The 18,673-nt window shown below is 63.4% G+C and overlaps 1 protein-coding gene across 3 annotated transcripts; it reads left to right on the top strand.

The window, feature by feature from the left end:
- The first annotated feature begins 960 nt into the window (after window positions 1-960).
- On the top strand, window positions 961-18,391 carry CPT1C (carnitine palmitoyltransferase 1C). 3 transcript variants are annotated; one of them, XM_070063062.1, is made up of 20 exons: window positions 975-1,099; window positions 1,542-1,598; window positions 1,780-1,934; window positions 3,588-3,727; window positions 6,415-6,586; window positions 6,757-6,858; window positions 6,940-7,077; window positions 9,991-10,068; window positions 10,186-10,293; window positions 10,375-10,459; window positions 10,685-10,880; window positions 10,963-11,145; window positions 11,637-11,742; window positions 13,446-13,562; window positions 14,213-14,377; window positions 14,839-14,973; window positions 16,412-16,564; window positions 16,874-16,987; window positions 17,085-17,177; window positions 18,091-18,391. In XM_070063062.1, exons 3-20 carry the CDS (start codon window positions 1,794-1,796, stop codon window positions 18,277-18,279), a joined length of 2,415 nt encoding a protein of 804 aa, XP_069919163.1. In that variant the 5' UTR covers window positions 975-1,099; window positions 1,542-1,598; window positions 1,780-1,793; the 3' UTR covers window positions 18,280-18,391. The 3 variants fall into 3 exon arrangements, with proteins under 3 accessions (XP_069919162.1, XP_069919163.1, XP_069919161.1); XM_070063061.1 differs by lacking the exon at window positions 1,542-1,598 and having other exon boundaries at window positions 961-1,099; XM_070063060.1 differs by lacking the exon at window positions 975-1,099 and having other exon boundaries at window positions 1,320-1,598.
- The last annotated feature ends 282 nt before the right edge of the window (window positions 18,392-18,673 follow it).

Raw genomic sequence — 18,673 nt, 5'->3', positions numbered from 1 at the left:
CTTAACCTTCATTTTCCCTCCAGAGCGGCCAGGCCCAGGGAGGGGATGGGGCCGTACTCCGGAAGGGCCGTGTCGGTTTCCTGCGCCCAGAGCCCTCCTGATCCTGTTGGTGCTCCGGGCTCCGCGGGCGGGGAGATTGCGCGGGGCGTGGGCCCTCCCTTCCGCCACGCTGCTTTTGCGCTCCTGTGGGCCGGCAGGTGAAGCGCACCTCCTCCAGTTCCACCATGATCCCTCCCCAAGCGACTCTGGCAGGTTCTCCAGCACCGCGGTGCCTCTGTCGCCATCCCCGGAGACCACGCGTGGGCTCCACTGTGCCTCCTGCAAGGAGCCCTCGGGGAAGATGGGGTGCCTGATGCCGTCTCTGCTGGGTCCCGGCCTTCAGCAAGGGCGCTTGCGCAGTGCGCAGCTCACTGAGCGACCCCTGGCATGCGTGCACCGGGGGCTGCCGTCCCGCTGAACCCATTCCTGAGCAGAGAGTGCTAACGTCAGATAGTTCCGGAGTCTGCTTCTCTGGGCCCATTTCATTCTCAGTCTGGTTCTTGGCTCTAACGTCGGTCGTCGGTCCCCGGGTGCCCTTCCTCTCCCAGAAGCCTCCCACCCCTACCCCAGCCGTCCAACGTGGACCCAGTCTGCTGGAACATTTCTTGTGCACTTCGGCCCTGGCACCCAGAGGTGCGCTAGAGTCCCTCGCAGGAGCGGGTGCGGGGCCCAGAGCACGGGGTGCCGGCGGCAGGCGGAGGGGGCGGTGAGGAGTCGAGAGCCAGGCGGCGGGGGAGGCTGAGGGTGGGACCGGACGCACGGAGAGGATTGGACGCGTCGCAGAAGGAGGCGGGAACAGGAGGCCGAGGGGAAGGGGGCGGGGATAAAGCGAGCCCAGAATACCCGGCCAGGCACACGCGAGGCAGAAGGCGAGGTTTCGGGTGCCGGCTGGCCCGCGGTGCGCAGGACCTCGGAGGTCCGTGCACCGACTCGTGGCCGTGCCGCACGGAGATCGGACGTATGCGAGCTCCAGAACCGGGCCCGGCGCTCAAGCTCGGAGAGAGGGGGGCGTGCTTAGGGCCGGGGCCTGGGGCCCGAGCGGCAGCCCCCTGACGGCCTGGTAAGTCCAGGACCTCAGGGCCCGCACTCCTGGGTGCGCGCGGGAGGGGCCTGCCTGGGCCGGCGTGCCAGCCTCTCCATCACAGTCCCCCGCTCCCAGCCTCAGCATCCCGGCTGCGAGGCATGCGCAGTGGCGCCCTCCCGGCCTCCCCTCGGTCCGGGGCGGGGGAGGGGAGGCTGGGCCACCCCCACAAGCCGATGAATTTCTGGACACTCCCGGCCCGGACCTCTGCTGCGGGAGGGGAAGCAGACACGGCCTGGAGAGTGCTGGCGTCCGGCTGCTGTTAGTTCCACACGGGTCTCAAGATCCCGCAGCTCCCCCTGGCCCACTCGCGAATCTCGAGTCTTCCACGGGGGGCGGGGCGACCCTGCCCCCGCACCACGCTCCCGGCCGCCGCAGGAGGGGCCCGCGCGCTCCGCCTCCAGCCTCTGTGCGTTCACAGAGGTCCCCAGCTGACGTCCCTGCACCTGCGGGTGTCCCACCCCGACCCTCGAAGCAGGTGCTTCGGGGAGGGCGGGCGGGCGGGGTCCTCTGTTCTCGAATCTGCCGGAGGGGAGGCTGGGCGCGCGGACCCCTGGGTCTGAGGGAGGAGGGGCTGGGGGCTGGACTCCTGGGTCCGCGGGAGCCGGGGCTGGGGGCCTGCGGACTGACCCTCCTCCTCCTCCCCCTCCTCCCGCCAGGGCTCCCGCACGACATGGCCGAAGCGCGCCAGGCGGTGAGCTGCCGGTCCTCGCTGACCGCGGACGGGGCGGAGGTGGAGCTGAGCGCCCCGGTGTTGCAGGAGATCTACCTCTCTGGCCTGCGCTCTTGGAAGAGGCACCTCTGGCGTTTCTGGGTGAGGGCTGCTGGTTGGTTTCCTTCCGGGAACCCAGATCCCAACTTCCGGGATGCTCGCGGCCCGCTTTCGGCCACTTCTGGGGTCTCTCAGGCTTTGAGGGACACATCAGGGGTAGCTCACTTCTGGGACCCTCAGCCTTGCCTTCGGAGAGTCCCTGTTCACCTCTCCCGCCCCCTCCCCGAACCCCGTGCCGCCGCGTCCAGATCAAGATGCTGAGTGGCCCCTACCCTAGCCCACTGGGTCTGGCAGTCCCCCCTCCTGAACCCCCAGTCTGCTCACCAAAATCTCTGCTCTCCGTGGCTACACACTGCTGCCCCGCCCAGCAGGCCTTCCACGGGGGTCCCCGTTCTAGAATGCTGGCACCATCTATGGACAGTGTCCCCCTGCTGGTCACATCGTCTGTCTGCGAAGCAGTGTCCTGGACACCTGTGGGGTCAGCCCCGGCTGAGTTGGAATCCTGGGACCTCCCCCCGCCCCCGCCATGTCCTCTGGGGTGGAACGTGGGTGTGGCACCTGCTGCCATAGCTTTTGACTGTGTCAGTTCCATTCGCTCCCCCCAACATCCAGAGCACCTTGCAGGGTGGGGGGGCACTGCCGTTGGCACTGGGGACCCAGCCGAGAACCAGGAGGAAGGAATCCTGCCACTACAGGGCTCTGCGTTCAGCTGAGGGAGAAGATAAGGGTGCAGATCGCAGAGCAAGGTGGCGCTCCTTGGAGGTGGGGAAGCGGGATGTGGGGGTGTGACCTCAGGGGAGCCCCTGAAACCCGCTGCGAGAGAAGCGAGTCTGTTACAGCTGTGAGTGGCCTTGGCCTGGGACCGACTCAGCAAACAGCGTTAACAGAGGGCCATGCCCTTCCTGTGGCGCAAGGTACCCGGGCACAGGTGCACCTCATACACACACGCACACACACACACACACACACAGGCACACACACACCCCACCACAGTCCATACAGAAAGGCAGCCTTAAACATGTGCAGTCCTCACGTTCTGACAACACCCGCTGAACCAACTCAAGACGACGTCGCCACCATTCTAGAACCTTCCTTCCAGCCCGTGTTCAGCCTCCTCACCTCCGCCACAAGGCAACCACTGATGGGATTTCTGTCCTCACAGACTGATTTTTGCCTGGTGTTGCCTGGTCCAGTGTTTTGACGGTCACCTCTTTCTTTGAATGGAGACCCGAAATCCTCTGCAGAATCAATGTCCCCTGTGCCCAGAAGCCCCCACCGGACCCTCCCCAGAGCACCAGCTGTCCAGAGAATGGGGGAGGGGGCAGGAGCCTGCACAGGCTCACTGCTGACGCAATACCTTTTTCAACCATGTCCCAGCGACACTGGTTTGATGTGGGAGTGTGGGACCCTCAGATGTGGAGGGGGCGGGCAGGCTGGACGTCCTTGTGAGAATTTGAAGAGTTGACCCTTGTTAAGGGCACGTGCGATGCAGCCAGTGCTCCATGAGCACCGGGAGTTTGGTTCATTCCTCGTCGCTGCATGACCAGGTGGTTCTAGAAGGCTGAGCCCAGCTGCAGACCCCGCCCTCACCCGGGGCACTCACTCCCCTCCGGACTGGCCTCCCCAAGGGCGGGACCAGACGCGGCCATCGTGGAGGGGACAGCGACGGAATGGATGCCCTTTCTTCCCCCGCAGAATGACGTTGTCACTGGGGTTTTCCCTGCCAGCCCCTTTAGCTGGCTGTTCCTCTTCGGCGCCATCCAGCTCGCCTGGCTCCTCCAGCTCGACCCTTCCCTGGGGCTGATGGAGAAGATCAAGGAGCTGCTGCCGGACTGGTGAGGCCCCCGTGCGGCCGCGAGGCCCCCTCCGCCCCCAGCCGACACCCCGTGGGTCTCCCTGGCCGTGGGGTGTGCCGGGAAGGAGCCGCTTCTGAGGCTGACTTTTGGTCGGGTTAATGAAGGTGCAGAATCCAGGCGAGAGGGGCGGTCTCCTCTGCTCCCTCTGCACTCTCTCCAGCCTGGCTGCCGCTTTGCTGAGAGAGTGGCGAAGGAGCAGACGTCAAGACAGAGCTAAGAGAGGAAGGGCCAGCTCCGTGCCCCAGAGCACGCAGGAGAAGTGGGGGCCTTAGGAGTGTCCTCATGGTTGCCTTCGGGGAGAGTTTGCAGGCCAGGTGCAGCACGGCAGTGGAACCAAGGGCTTGCGTTAATTCTGGGGAGGAAATGCACACCTTGCACAGGGGCTCCCACGGGGCGGAGTCAGATCTAGAAGTTTCCAGGAAGGCTGGGTTTACGCAGTCTGCAGAGGGGGAGTGGCACAGCGCAGGCCGTGCAGGGGAGGTGCGCCCACCTGTTGGACTGCAGTTCCGCACGCTTTGGGACCGTCTTCCTGAACCTGAGCTTGCATTGGCATCACCTGGGCTGATTCAAACACTGACTGTCAGGTGGGCGTTGGGTGCAGCCGCTACGATGCTGCTTGCGACCCATCCGCATCGACTCGAGTCCTGACCCTGTCTCCGAGTCCCGTTCCCTGCTAGCCTGCGCCCTGGGAGGCAGTGGGTGACGGCTCAAGGACTCGGGTCTCTGCTGTCCGCGTGGGAAACCCAGATTGAGTTTTGGTCTCTTGACTTGCACCTGGCTGTTGTGGGAGTGAACCAGCGAACAGAGCCATGTCTCACTCTTTCTCTGTGTCTCTGTGCATTTCAAGTAAAATGGAAAGATACACATTCCTTTAGAAACAACACTCATTGCCTCACACCAGCCTAGTACTGTCTCTAGGTCCAGGCAGGGCCCAGAAACCCGCATTCCCATAGACTCCCACGTGGAGCGGCTGCTGCCCAGGGGCCGCACTTGGAGAACCATGGTCTCAGTGTGAGATCTGAATCTGGGAGGGAAAGTGGCCCTTGATAGAAATGATGACCCCCAGCCAGCGCCGCGGCTCACTAGGCTAATCCTCCGCCTTGCGGCGCCGGCACACTGGGTTCTAGTCCCGGTCAGGGCGCAGGATTCTGTCCCGGTTGCCCCTCTTCCAGGCCAGCTCTCTGCTGTGGCCAGGGAGTGCAGTGGAGGATGGCCCAAGTGCTTGGGCCCTGCACCCCATGGGAGACCAGGAGAAGCACCTGGCTCCTGCCATCGGATCAGCGCGGTGCGCCGGCCGCAGCGCGCCGGCCGCGGCGGCCATTGGAGGGTGAACCAACGGCAAAGGAAGACCTTTCTCTCTGTCTCTCTCTCACTGTCCACTCTGCCTGTCAAAAAAAAAAAAAAAAAAAAGGAAGAAATGATGACCCCCCACTTACGGTTTTCTTTTTCCCAAGATTTATCTTGTTTATTTGAAAGGCAGAGAGACAAAGAGATCCTCCATCCACTGGTTCACTTCCCCAAATGGCCACAATGGCCAGGGCTGGACAGGCGGAAGCCAGGAGCCTGGACCTCCATCCGGGTCTCCCACACGGGTGCAGGAGCCCGAGCACTGCTGGAGCCATCCTGTGCTGCTTTTCCCGGCGCGTTTGCAAGGAGCTGGATCGGCAGTGGAACAGCCGGGACTTGAGCCAGTGCTCAGATAGGGAATGCTAGTGTTGCAAGCGTTGCTTAGCTGCTCCACAGCGCCAGCCCAGAGCCTCCCCCCAACCTTTTTAAAGATTTATTTATTTATTTGAAAGTCAGAGTTACAAAGAGAGAGGAGAGAGAGAGAGAGAGAGGTCTTCCATCTGCTGGTTCACTCCCCAATTGGCTGCAATGGCCGGAGCTATGCCGATCTGAAGCCAGGAGCCAGGAGCTTCTTCTGGGTCTCCCACGCGGGTGCAGGGGTCCAAGGACTTGGGCCATCTTCTACTGCTTTCCCAGGCCACAGCAGAGAGCTGGACAGGAAGTGGAGCAGCCAGGACTTGAACTGGCGCCCATACATGATGCCGGCACTACAGGCGGCGACTTTACCCGCTACGCCACAGTGCCAGCCCCCAGGACTCCCACTTTTTTTTTTTTTTTTTTTGATAGGCAGAGTGGACAGTGAGAGAGAGAGACAGAGAGAAAGGTCTTCCTTTTGCCGTTGGTTCACCCTCCAATGGCCGCCGCGGCCGGCACGCTGCGGCTGGCGCACCGGCTGATCCGATGGCAGGAGCCAGGTGCTTCTCCTGGTCTCCCATGGGGTGCAGGGCCCAAGCACCTGGGCCATCCTCCACTGCACTCCCTGGCCACAGCAGAGGGCTGGCCTGGAAGAGGGGCAACCGGGATAGAATCCGGCGCCCCGACCGGGACTAGAACCCGGTGTGCCGGCGCCGCTAGGCGGAGGATTAGCCTAGTGAGCCACGGCGCCGGCCAGGATTCCCACTTCTTAAGCACCTACCTATTTCCATGTCAAATAAGTTTGGGAGCTTGGTGCCCACATGCTGTGGTGTGTGAAAGAGAATCAGCTCCTTTTCAAATAAGGGAAAGGAGCCCTCTGCCTGTCTACTAGGCGCACCTGCCGCAGCCAAACGCCTCGTGCAGGGACCAGGAGAGCAAGCCCCACCCCTCTTCTCTCCCTGCAGGGGCGGAGGGCACCACTGCCTCCGGGGCACCCTGGCGGCCGCGCTGTTTGCCTCCTGCTTGTGGGGAGCCCTGATCTTCACGCTGCACGTGGCTCTGAGGCTGCTCTTGTCCTATCACGGCTGGCTTCTGGAAGCCCACGGGGCCATGTCGTCACCCACCAAGACCTGGCTGGTGGGTGAGAGGCGGAGCCCTGCCCGGCCGCTGCCGGGACCCACGGCCCCGCCCCCACCCCTGCATCTTTGCCTCTCTCTCTCTCTCTCTCTCTGGCCTGCTCCGCCTCGCCCCTCGGTCCCTGACCCCAGGTAGGGGGCCCAGTGACCCAGGAGCGGCCCCTCCCCCAGGCCCTGGTCCGCATCTTCTCCGGCCGCCACCCCATGCTCTTCAGTTACCAGCGCTCCCTGCCGCGCCAGCCCGTGCCCTCCGTGCAAGACACCGTGCGCAAGGTGGGCTTGGGCCCGGGGAAGGGCGCGCGCCGGGGCGGGCTGGGGGCGTGAGCGGCCCTCTCCTCCGCCCTCCCCCTCCAGTACCTGGAGTCTGTCCGGCCCGTGCTCTCCGACGAGGACTTCGACTGGACGGCCGTCCTGGCGCAGGAGTTCCTAAAGCTGCAGGCCTCGCTGCTGCAGTGGTACCTGCGCCTCAAGTCCTGGTGGGCGTCCAATTACGTGAGTCCCGCCCCCTCGACACGCCCCCAGCCCCCAGGCGCTGCCGCGATTGGAGCCTCGCCCTATAGGGCCCACCCTCTGGGCCCCGCCCGTGTGCCAATATCCTGAGCCGCAGCCCAGACGCTCCATAGTGTGAATTCTGCGCTGGCTGTCCAGTGTTTGAGAAATCCAAACACCTTCCCTAGAGGGGCTCTATTTTAGCTATTTATTTTATTTTTTTAAAAGATTTATTTATTTGCAAGTCAGAGTTACGCAGAAAGAGAGAGGTCTTCCATCTGCTGGTTCACTCCCCAGTTGACTGCAATGGCCCAAGCTGTGCCCATCCGAAGCCAGGAGCTTCTCCTGGATCTCCCAAGTGGGTGCAGGGGCCCAAGGACCGGGCCATCTTCTACTGCTTTCCCAGGCCACAGCAGAGAGCTGGATCGGAAGTGGAGTAGCCGGGTCTCGAACTGGCACCCCTATGGGATACTGGATCTTCAGGCCAGGGCATTAACCCACTGCACCACAGTGCCGGCCCCTTAGCTATTTGTTTTAAATATTGACTTACTTATTCAAAAGGCAGAGTGATAGGGACAGGGGTACATCTTCCACCTGCTGGTTCAGTCGCCAAATTCCTGCAAAAACCAGGACTGGCAGGCTCAAGCAGGAACTCTTCCGGGTCTCCCACGCGGGTGCAGGGGCCCAAGCACTCGGGCCATCGTCCCCTGCTTTCCCAGGCCACAGCAGGGAGCTGGGTTGGAGCAGCTGGGACTCTGATGAGGGCTGCCAGTGTCTCGGGCAGTGGCTTAGCCCGCTGTGCCACTGCCCGGGCCGCCAGCTTCTGTTCTGAGTTCAGGAACTCAGTCCTTGGTTGCTCTGAGTTGAGCCCCTCGGGAGCGAGTCAGTGATTCAGCTGAGTCAGAGGTTGCCGGTGATGACAAGGCCAGCAGCGGTGCGAGCCAGGACACAGGCGGTCAGGGACCTCCGCGGGGGACGGGGTCAGGGTCCCGGGAGGATGATGTCGGAGCTGAGGACCCAAGGCGAGCCTGCCGGGTTGCTCGGAAGGGCACGGGCGAAGGTGCAAAAGCTCCCATATGCACACGCATGCACACACACACCATATATGTCTCATGGCACTCCAGCTACTGTCATGCCTGATACACATCCGTGTCTTAACGCCCGGTGAAGAAGACAAACAAGGCCAGCTACAGTTGGACATGGTTTTTTCTTACCACTTAGCATCTTTTTTTTTTTTTAAGGTTTATTTATTTGTTCGAAAGGCAGAATTGAGAGAGAGAGAAGAGACAGAGAAAGAGGGAGAGGTCTTCCATCTGCGGGTTCACTCCCCAAAATGGCTGGGACTGTGCCAGGAGCCTGGAGCTCCATCCGGGTCTCCCACACAGGTGCAGGGGCCCCAAGCACTTGGGCCATCCTCTCCTGCTTTCCCAGGCACGTTAGCAGGGAGCTGGATCAGAAGAGGAGCAGCCGGGACTCGAACCAGCGCCCACATGGGATGCCGAGGCCCAACCTGCCACACCACAGCCCCGGCCCCTGTGCAGAGATTCTTTTTGGTACCCCTGCTCCCCCGGCTGCACTTGCGGCTCTTTTGTGGTTGTAGAAGGAAGGGAGAGCAGTAAGCCTTGTGTTTGCACTTTTGTCTCCAGACTGAGTGTTGTGGGTTTGGGTTTGTTGTTTTGTTTGGTGTGTGTGTGTGTGTGTGTGTGTGTATGATTTTGCTGTTTGCAGCGTCTCCAGCAGAAGGGGGGGGGGATAGAAGACAGTTGTCCGCAGCACAGTGCAGAGGTGCTGGCTGGTGTTGCCGAGGGCAAGAGGTGCGTTGTGCTGGAGGGAGAGCGTGCAGGGTGGCTCAGCTCCTCCAGGCGTGTGATTGACAGCGCTCCTGGCTGTGGGCGGGACTCCACAGAGCCAGCAGTGTGCATTGAATGTCTCTGGGCAGAAAGATCAGCTCAGTGGGCATCCGGATCGTTTTACGAAATGGTCTCACCACGTTCTTGCAGGGACGTGACCCCGTACGAGGACACTGCACAAAGTCCCTGCAGGGGCCGGCGCTGTGGCATGGCAGGCTGAGCCTGCAGTGCCGGCATCCCACATGGGCGCAGGTTTGTGTCCCGGCTGCTCCACTTCCGGTCCAGCTGTCTGGGAAAAGTAGTGGAAGACGGCTCAAGTGCTCGGGCCACTGCCACCCCCAGGGGACACCCGGATGAGGCTCCTGGCTCCTGGCTTCTGGCTTCTGCCTGGCCCAGCCCTGGGTTTTGCGGCCATTTGGGGAGTGAAGCAGTGGAGAAAATCTCTCTCTCTCTCTCTCTCTCTCTCTCTCTCTCTCTCCATCTCTCTGTATCTTTCAAATAAATAAATAAATCTTAAAAAAAAATTCATGGAAAGTGCAGATCTCTGCACATATCGTCTATTTTTTTTTAAAGATTTTATTTATCTGAGAGGAAATGTTACAGACAGTGAATGAGAGGGAGAGTCAGAGAGAGAGTCTTCCATCCGCTGGTTCACTCTTCAGATGACTGCAATGGTCAGAGCTGAGCTGGTCCGAAGCCAGGAGCTTCTTCCAGGTCTCCCACGTGGGTGGCAGGGGCCCAAGGACTTGGGCCATCTCCCACTGCTTTCCCAGGCCACAGCAGAGAGCTGGATCAGAGGAGGAGTAGCCGGGACTAGAACCAGCGCCCATATGCGATGCAGGCACTGCAGACGGAGGCCTAACCCACTGCGCCACAGCGCCGCCCCGCACAGATCTTCTTGTGTTGTTAGTGGTCTTTGCGACACAGCAGCCCTGGGGCTCCCTCTGTGTCCATCCTATCCTGCAGTGACTGATCCCTATCCACGGACATTTGAGGGTGCGGTCGGCCTGCTTCTCCCCCTCCCCAGGCCCAGCTGCCCCAGCTGTGTCTCCCCGCCTCCTCCTAGGTCAGCGATTGGTGGGAAGAATTTGTGTACCTGCGCTCCCGAAACTCACTGATGGTGAACAGCAACTATTACATGATGGTGAGTGGGCGCCGGGCAGTTCCGGCTGTAGGGGCGGGGCGCTGGGTGGACGGCGGCGCTCACGGTCAGGGGACCACAGCTTTGGGGTTCACCCTCGGGCGTCCTGCTGGCCCCTAGGACTTCCTGTACGTGACACCCACGCCGCTGCAGGCGGCTCGGGCCGGGAACGCCGTCCATGCCCTCCTCCTGTACCGCCACCGCCTGAACCGGCAAGAGATCCCCCCGGTAAGACGACAGCAGGTGCCTGGGTCGCCGCCCCCGCCGAGGGCCCCGGGCGGCCGCTCACGATCCCACGGTCTCCCGCAGACGCTGCTACTGGGCATGCGCCCGCTGTGTTCTGCTCAGTTTGAGAAAATATTCAACACCACGCGGGTGCCCGGGGTCGACAAAGGTGAGCCCCCCCGCGCCCCGCGCCCCGCGCCCCGCACCCGCCAGCACTGCCGATGGAGGCAGCTCCCTGGCCGCCTTCCTAGCTGCGTGGCGTGGTCTCTGAGCCTTGGGTTGCTCATCCCTAGACTATAATAGCAGCACCTGGGTGATGGAGCGGCAAAGGGGGCTTAGAACAGCGGGGCAGCTCTCCCTACAACGTGTCCGTCTCCCGCCCTCACCGCCCCAGACTACATCCGGCACCTCCAGGACAGCCGACACGTGGCCGTCTTCCACCGCGGCCGGTTCTTCCGCGTGGGCACCCACTCTCCAACCGGCCTGCTCTCCCCGAGGGCCCTGGAGCAGCAGTTCCAGCGGATCCTGGATGACCCCTCGCCTGCCTGCCCCCACGAGGAGCACCTGGCTGCCCTGACGGCGGCGCCCAGGTGAGGGCGGAGGCCGGGCTGGGGGCGGGGTGCAGGCCGGCAGGTGGAAGCCAGCTGGGCTCAGGCACGTGCCTGCCGACAGGAGTATGTGGGCCCAGGTGCGGACGTCGGTGCGGACCCGGGCGGCCGAGGCCCTGGAGGCTGTGGAAGGGGCTGCGTTCTTTGTGTCCCTGGACTCGGAGCCCGGGGGGCTCACCAGGGAGAACCCGGCGGCGTCGCTGGATGCCTATGCCCACGCCCTGCTGGCCGGGCAGGGCCACGACCGGTGAGCCAGCCCCCGGGGCCCGGCGCCCCTGGCACAGGGCGGCCAGATCCTGGATCCCGGCCCCAAACCCGGGCCTGGGAACTCCAGATCTGAGCCGCCCAAACCCTGGAGAGACCCTCTCAGCCTGGGACCCCGTATCTGTGGGCTACCAAACCCACAAACCTGGAGCCCCTACCACCAGAAGCCCAAGCTGGGGGACCTCCAAATCAAATCTGAGACCCCCCCCCGCCCCAGGGCCCCTGTTGGGCTGCTTCCCTGGGCCCCAGCAGCCTCGACGCGCCCCCAGCAGGTCCCCTGGAAGTCCCCAACCTCTGAATTCCAGACACGTTCCTGAGCCCCTCCGGGCCACCTGCTAGAGACCCCCACGCCAGGCCCCCAGCTGATTCCTGCATCTCCCCTCCCCAAAACCCAGGTCCCACAGAGAGCACCCCAAGTGGCCCCCGGCACCCCTCTGTCTCTGTGACCCCTCTGTGTGCCCCCCCCCCCCGCAGCTGGTTTGACAAATCCTTCACCCTCATCGTCTTCTCCAACGGGAAGCTGGGCCTCAGCGTGGAGCACTCGTGGGCTGACTGCCCCGTCTCAGGGCACATGTGGGAGGTAGGGTGCCAGCCCGCCCCGCCCCGGGGACCCCGTACCCAAGGACCGCCCTCTCCCGTGCTGGGGGGGTCTGCGAGGCAGAGCCTGGCCTGGGATGCTCTTTCCTGTCCCGAGCATGAGCTGCGGCTCAGAGACGGGAAGTGATTTTCCTGGAGCCACCCAGCTGGCAGCTGCAGAGCCAGAGCCCAGCGTGCGAGGCCGCGCATGGCGGCACACAGAGCCCGCGGGGGCCCCGGCTTCCCTGTTCATCGAATGAAAGGCCCGGAGTCTTGTTCATCATCTAAGCCTCTGTCCAGCCCTGGGGCTCTTAACCTCGATGTATTTAGTCCCTAAATCACACAAGGGCTTGGTTTCTGTATTCCCTGGGGCCCCACTCCTCTGAGCGGCTGGTGAGAGGTCCCTGGTGCCTGTGTGAGGGGGAGGAAGGAGACCCTGGCTGTTCCATGCCTGTTTGTCCTGTGTATGATTGGCGAGCTTGCCTTTTATTTTATTTATTTATTTATTTTTTTGACAGAGTGGATAGTGAGAGAGAGAGACAGAGAGAAAGGTCTTCCTTTTGCCGTTGGTTCACCCTCCAATGGCCGCCACGGCTGGCGCACTGCGGCCGGCGCACAGCGCTGATCTGAAGGCAGGAGCCAGGTGCTTCTCCTGGTCTCCCATGGGGTGCAGGGCCCAAGCACTTGGGCCATCCTCCACTGCCCTCCTGGGCCACAGCAGAGAGCTGGCCTGGAAGAGGGGCAACCGGGACAGAATCCGGCGCCCGGACCAGGACTAGAACCCAGTGTGCCGGTGCCGCTAGGTGGAGGATTAGCCTATTGAATCGCGGCACCGGCTTATTTTATGTTTTTAAAGATTTGTTGTACTTATTTGAAAGGTAGAATTGAAGAGAGATGGAGAGACAGAAAAAAAAGAGAGAGAAAGAGAGAGAGAGAGGGGTCTTCCATCCACTGGTTCCCTCCCCAAATGGCTGCAACAGCTGGGCCAGGCTGAAGCCAGGAGCCAGGGGCTCCATCCGGGTCTCCCACGTGGGTGCAGGGGCCCAAGCACCTGGACCATCCTCTGCTGCCTTCCCAGGAGCATTTGCAGGGAGCTGGATTGGAAGCAGAGCAGCCGCGGCTTGAACCGGTGCCCCTAGGGATGCTGGCGTTGCTGGCCGTGGCTAACCCACAGGGCTGGCCCAAGCTTGCCTTCTAAAGAAGCTCCCACACGAAGCTCTCAGTTAAGCCTCAGACCCTTCAGCCCGCCTCGCAGCGTCTCTGCCTTTGACTGGAGCGGGAGAGACTCAGGCTCCGGGGCTCAGCGAGGTGTCCCCCAGGATTTGCCTGTGGTCAGCGTGGGGGCGTGGATCGGGTGGCTGTGAGACGCAGCGGAGATGGGAACAGAGCCGCCTGGCAGGCAGGGCTCATTCCAAACGTTCCGCAAGCAGAGCAGGGCGAGGGGTCCACCGGTGAGAGTGAATGCCCGTCCCCAGGTGGCCCAAGCCGTGCCCACGTCCCCCTCCTCTCAGAGCTGTGGCGGGCGGAGTCCGGGGATGGTGGGGCAGCCGGGGACCCCGTCTCCTGGGTGCCACAGCTGAGACTGTCCGTCCCGTCCTTGGTGAACTTGAACCCGAGCGCCTGTCTGTGAACCTCAAAGGTTTCTGGTCGCAGGCCAGGGCCGGGTGGAGAGGACAACCCGGCAAGCTGGCCTCCATCTGTCCACAGTTCACGCTGGCCACCGAGTGCTTCCAGCTGGGCTACTCTGCGGACGGCCACTGCAAGGGCCGCCCCGACCCCGCGCTGCCCCCGCCCCAGCGGCTGCAGTGGGACCTTCCAGACCAGGTGAGGCGAGGTTTCCGGCCCCTCCTCCCAGGCCTGACTCGAAACTCGCTCCCGTCCCCCATGTCGGCCACAGGATCGGCCCCATTCCAGACCCTCCACACACAACCTGAAAGTCCAGCCCTACCCCAAAATTCCCACTCCACCACGACCCTACCCCCAGATCCACCTCTGCCCCAACTCCGACCCTCTCCCCATCGATGACCTGGTCCTTGACCCCCCACCCCATCCCATCCCCACCCTCAATCCCAACCTCAGAGCCCGGCCCATTCCAGCAGCAACCCCAACTCTACCCTCGCCCCGGACCCCTCTCCACCCCAGGCCCTTACCCACCTGGACTCCATCCCACCCGCCCTACTGCTAACCCCGCCCCGCATGCCCAGTCCTAGCCGCATTCCCCACTTCAGCCCAGTCCTCACCCCGGCTCCTTCCCTGTTCTGTCTGGCTCCGTCCCATGGTGCTCTCAGTCCCACCCACATCCCTGTACCCAACGCCAGCTTCAGCCGCAGCCCGGTCCCAGTCCTGTTGCCATTAAGCCCCAGCTCCTCCGTGTCCCACCCTGATGCTAAGTCCGTTGTCCCCAGCCCCGTTCCCGGCTCCCCCCGCCCCCGTCTGCAGCCCCCCACATTCCCTGCTCCCCGCTCTCCTGGCAGATCCACCCGTCCATCTCTCTGGCGCTGAGTGGAGCCAGGACGCTGTCTGGGAACATTGACTGCCACGTCTTCCCCTTCTCACACTTCGGCAAGAGCTTCATCCGGCGCTGCCATCTCTCTTCCGACAGCTTCATCCAGATGGCCTTGCAGCTGGCCCACTTCCGGGTCAGCTGGATTCCCCACCCCGCCCCACAGCGCCTCGGTTCCCTGAGCCTGCACCGCCTGGCTCTTCCTTAAAAGATTTATTTATTTATTTGAAAGTCAGAATTACACAGAGAGAGGAGAGAGAGAGAGACAGAGAGAGAGGTCTTCCATCCGCTGGTTCACTCCCCAGTTGGCTGCAATGGCCGGAGCTGCACCGATCTGAAGCCAGGAGCCAGGAGCTTCTTCCGGGTCTCCCATCGGGTGCAGCCCACCCCACCCCCCACTGCTACGCCACAGCGCTGGCCCCTGCCTGGCTCTTGAGCCAACCTCAGTGACTCCACTTGGTCGTCGCCATCTTTGCTTACTCTCTCCCAACCATGCTTGCTGGGCAGGAGGAGGCTGGCAGTCCCCGCAGATGTGGGTCAGGTCTGTGAAGACGTCCCCAGCCCAGCTGATGGGCTCCTGCCCTCCTTGTCCCCCAGGACAGGGGTCAGTTCTGTCTGACTTACGAGTCTGCCATGACTCGCTTGTTCCTGGAAGGCCGGACGGAGACGGTGCGGTGTTGCACGAGGGAGGCCTGTAACTTCGTGAGAGCCATGGAGGACAAGGAGAAGACGGTGCGTGGGTGTGGGCCACACGGATTGGGCTACGTCCGGGACACCCACTGGGGCAGGCTCCGGGCTGGGCACTGGGAGCAGGGAATGAACCAGACCTGGTCTCTGACTTGCAGGAGCCCAGTGCTATAGACAGAGCTAGCCCGGTGGAGGGGGGGGATGTGCTATAGAGACAGAGCTAGCCCGGCGTAGGGGGGTGGTGTGCTATAGAGACAGAGCTAGCCCGGCGAAGGGGGGGATGTGCTATAGAGACAGAGCTAGCCCAGCGTAGGGGGGTATGTGCTATAGAGACAGAGCTAGCCTGGCGTAGGGGGGGATGTGCTATAGAGACAGAGCTAGCCCGGCGTAGGGGGGGATGTGCTATAGAGACAGAGCTAGCCCGGCGAAGGGGGGGATGTGCTATAGAGACAGAGCTAGCCCAGCGTAGGGGGGTATGTGCTATAGAGACAGAGCTAGCCCGGCGTGGTGGGGGGGATGTGCTATAGAGACAGAGCTAGCCCACCAGAGGGTTGGTGTGCTATAGAGACAGAGCTAGCCCGGCGTGGGGGGGGATGTGCTGTAGAGACAGAGCTAGCCTGGCGTGGGGGGGGATGTGCTATACAGACAGAGCTAGCCTGGCGTGGGGGGGGTGTGCTATAGAGACAGAGCTAGCCCGGCATAGGGGGCGGTGTGCTATAGAGACAGAGCTAGCCCACCAGAGGGCTGGTGTGCTATAGAGACAGAGCTAGCCCGGCGGAGGGGGGGATGTGCTATAGAGACAGAGCTAGCCCGGCGTGGTGGGGGGGATGTGCTATAGAGACAGAGCTAGCCCACCAGAGGGTTGGTGTGCTATAGAGACAGAGCTAGCCCGGCGTGGGGGGGGATGTGCTATACAGACAGAGCTAGCCTGGCGTGGGGGGGGTGTGCTATAGAGACAGAGCTAGCCCGGCATAGGGGGCGGTGTGCTATAGAGACAGAGCTAGCCCACCAGAGGGCTGGTGTGCTATAGAGACAGAGCTAGCCCGGCGTGGGTGTGCTATAGAGACAGAGCTAGCCCGGCGTGGGTGTGCTATAGAGACAGAGCTAGCCCGGCGGAGGGGGGGATGTGCTATAGAGACAGGGCTAGCCTGGCGGGGGGATTGCTGTAGTGGGTCACACAGGCATGGGGAGCACCCAGAGGGAGCCCTACTCCCCCAAGGTAGTCCTCTGTGTGGCCCTTTCTGCTCCAAATCCCCAGACGGCTCTGTTCTCTCTCCCCCTCGCCTTGAGGTTCAGCGGGAGGAGTCTGGGCTCTGGGCCCCCCTGGTTCCGCCTCGCTCTGTGACCCCCCACTCTGAGCCCCAGTTTCCCTCTGTAAGGTGGGAGGGGCTGCCTGCAGGATTGTCGCGAGTGGGCTGGCCACAGACCGCAGCAGTAAGTTCACTTCCCGCCTTTCCGCGCGTGACCCCCGCCGGCACCGCAGGACCCGCAGTGCCTCGCCCTGTTCCGCACCGCGGTGGACAAGCACCAGGCGCTGCTGAAGGCGGCCATGACCGGGCAGGGGGCCGACCGCCACCTCTTCGCGCTCTACATCGTCTCACGATTCCTGCACCTGCAGTCTCCCTTCCTGGCCCAGGTTGGGGGGCGGGGAACGGGTTAGAGACGGAACTGGGGGGTCCACGGCAAAGGGAGAGACTTCAGGCGAGGAGGGCGACGCTGCGAGAGGAGGAGCAGGAAAGGAAGGGGCATGGCCAGGAAAGGAGGGGTGGGGCCACGATGGAGGGGCGTGGTTTGTGGGCAGAGAGGGGGCGTGGTCCAAAGAAGGATTCTGGGAGGGGAATTGGCCATCAGAAGGCGGGAGGGGTAGGGATGTGTGGATTGGAGTTGAGCCAGGGCACTGAGACCCGCAGGTCTTTCCTGCACGCGTGACCGCCTCCGCCCTCAGGTTCACTCGGAGCAGTGGCACCTGTCCACCAGCCAGGTCCCTGTGCAGCAAATGCACCTGTTTGACGTTCACAATTACCCCGACTACGTTTCCTCCGGAGGTGGATTCGGGCCTGTGAGTAGCACTGGGGGCCCGGGCCCGCGTCCTGCACGCTGGGGGCCGAGCGTGTGTGTGGGGGGGCACTGTTGCTGTCCTTCTCTCTCCTCTGCAGGCCGATGACCACGGCTACGGGGTTTCCTACATCTTCATGGGGGACGACAGGATCACCTTCCACATCTCCAGCAGGAAATCAAGCACAAAAACGGTGAGACTGCCGAGAACCTGCCTCCGCCCTCAGACCCAGGCTTCCAGGCTCAGCCCTCCGCCCTCAGACCCAGGGGTCCAGGCTCAGCCCTCCGCCCTCAGACCCAGGGGCCCAGCCCAGCCCTCCTCCCTCAGACCCAGGAGACCAGCCCCAGCCCTCCGCCCTCAGACCCAGGGGTCCAGGCTCAGCCCTCCGCCCTCAGACCCAGGCTTCCAGGCTCAGCCCTCCGCCCTCAGACCCAGGGGTCCAGGCTCAGCCCTCCGCCCTCAGACCCAGGCTTCCAGGCTCAGCCCTCCGCCCTCAGACCCAGGGGCCCAGCCCAGCCCTCCTCCCTCAGACCCAGGAGACCAGCCCCAGCCCTCCGCCCTCAGACCCAGGCTTCCAGGCTCAGCCCTCCGCCCTCAGACCCAGGGGCCCAGCCCAGCCCTCCTCCCTCAGACCCAGGAGACCAGCCCCAGCCCTCCTCCCTCAGACCCAGGCTTCCAGGCTCAGCCCTCCGCCCTCAGACCCAGGGGCCCAGCCCCAGCCCTCCTCCCTCAGACCCAGGCTTCCAGGCTCAGCCCTCCGCCCTCAGACCCAGGGGCCCAGCCCCGCCCCTCCTCCCTCAGACCCAGGGGTCCAGCCCAGCCCTCCTCCCTCAGCCCCAGGGGTCCAGCCCAGCCCCTCCTCCCCCAGACCCAGGGGTCCAGGCCCAGCCCTCCTCCCTCAGACCCAGGGGTCCAGCCCCAGCCCTCCGCCCTCAGACCCAGGGGTCCAGCCCAGCCCTCCTCCCCCAGACCCAGGGGTCCAGCCCAGCCATCCTCCCTCAGACCCAGGGGTCCAGGCCCTGCCCCTCTCCCCTCAGACCAGGCAGTCTGGGCCCCGCCCCTCCCCCCTCAGCCTGCAGGACTCCCTCCCCGGCTCTCTCCTCCAGGACTCCCACCGGCTGGGGCAGCACATCGAGAATGCCTTGTTGGACGTGGCCTCCCTGTTCCAGGCAGGGCGGAGTCCAAAGCGCCGGTTCCGAGGTTCGGGGGAGATGGACTCAGGGCCCAGGTGTGGCATCCTCTCCAGCCAGATCGTGGACGACTCCAAGCTACCCACGGCACCCAGCAGCCTCTGAGCCCTGCTGGCAGGGAGCTGGTCTCCCTCAGGAACAAGGATCCCGCGGCTGGGCTGGGGCCGGACGGGGCAGTCCGTCCCACGTCTGGGCCAATAAAGCTGTGAGCGCTGTGTGTGTGGTGTCCACCATGCTCTTGGGCAGGCCAGGGATGGCGGGCGCAAGCAGGCCCATCCGTGGGTTCCCAGGCACAGCCACAGCCCACAGCACCTGCTGAGCTCTGTCCGTTCCCAAGGCCAGCCCTATGAAGCCCAACCCTCCAGGGCCAGCCCCGGGCAAGCGGCGCCTCTGGCTGTCCTGAGCTCCTGCCTGCACACAGCTGCCCGCCTCCAAGCCTAAGGACTGGACAGCAGCCCAGCCACCCCCAGAATGACCCACCAAGATTCTTTCCCCAAAA

Source organism: Oryctolagus cuniculus, chromosome 18, assembly GCF_964237555.1.
Source record: "Oryctolagus cuniculus chromosome 18, mOryCun1.1, whole genome shotgun sequence".
NCBI lineage: Eukaryota > Metazoa > Chordata > Mammalia > Lagomorpha > Leporidae > Oryctolagus > Oryctolagus cuniculus.
Note: the sequence above shows the minus strand (reverse complement) of the source record. Positions and strands in the feature narration are given on the sequence as shown.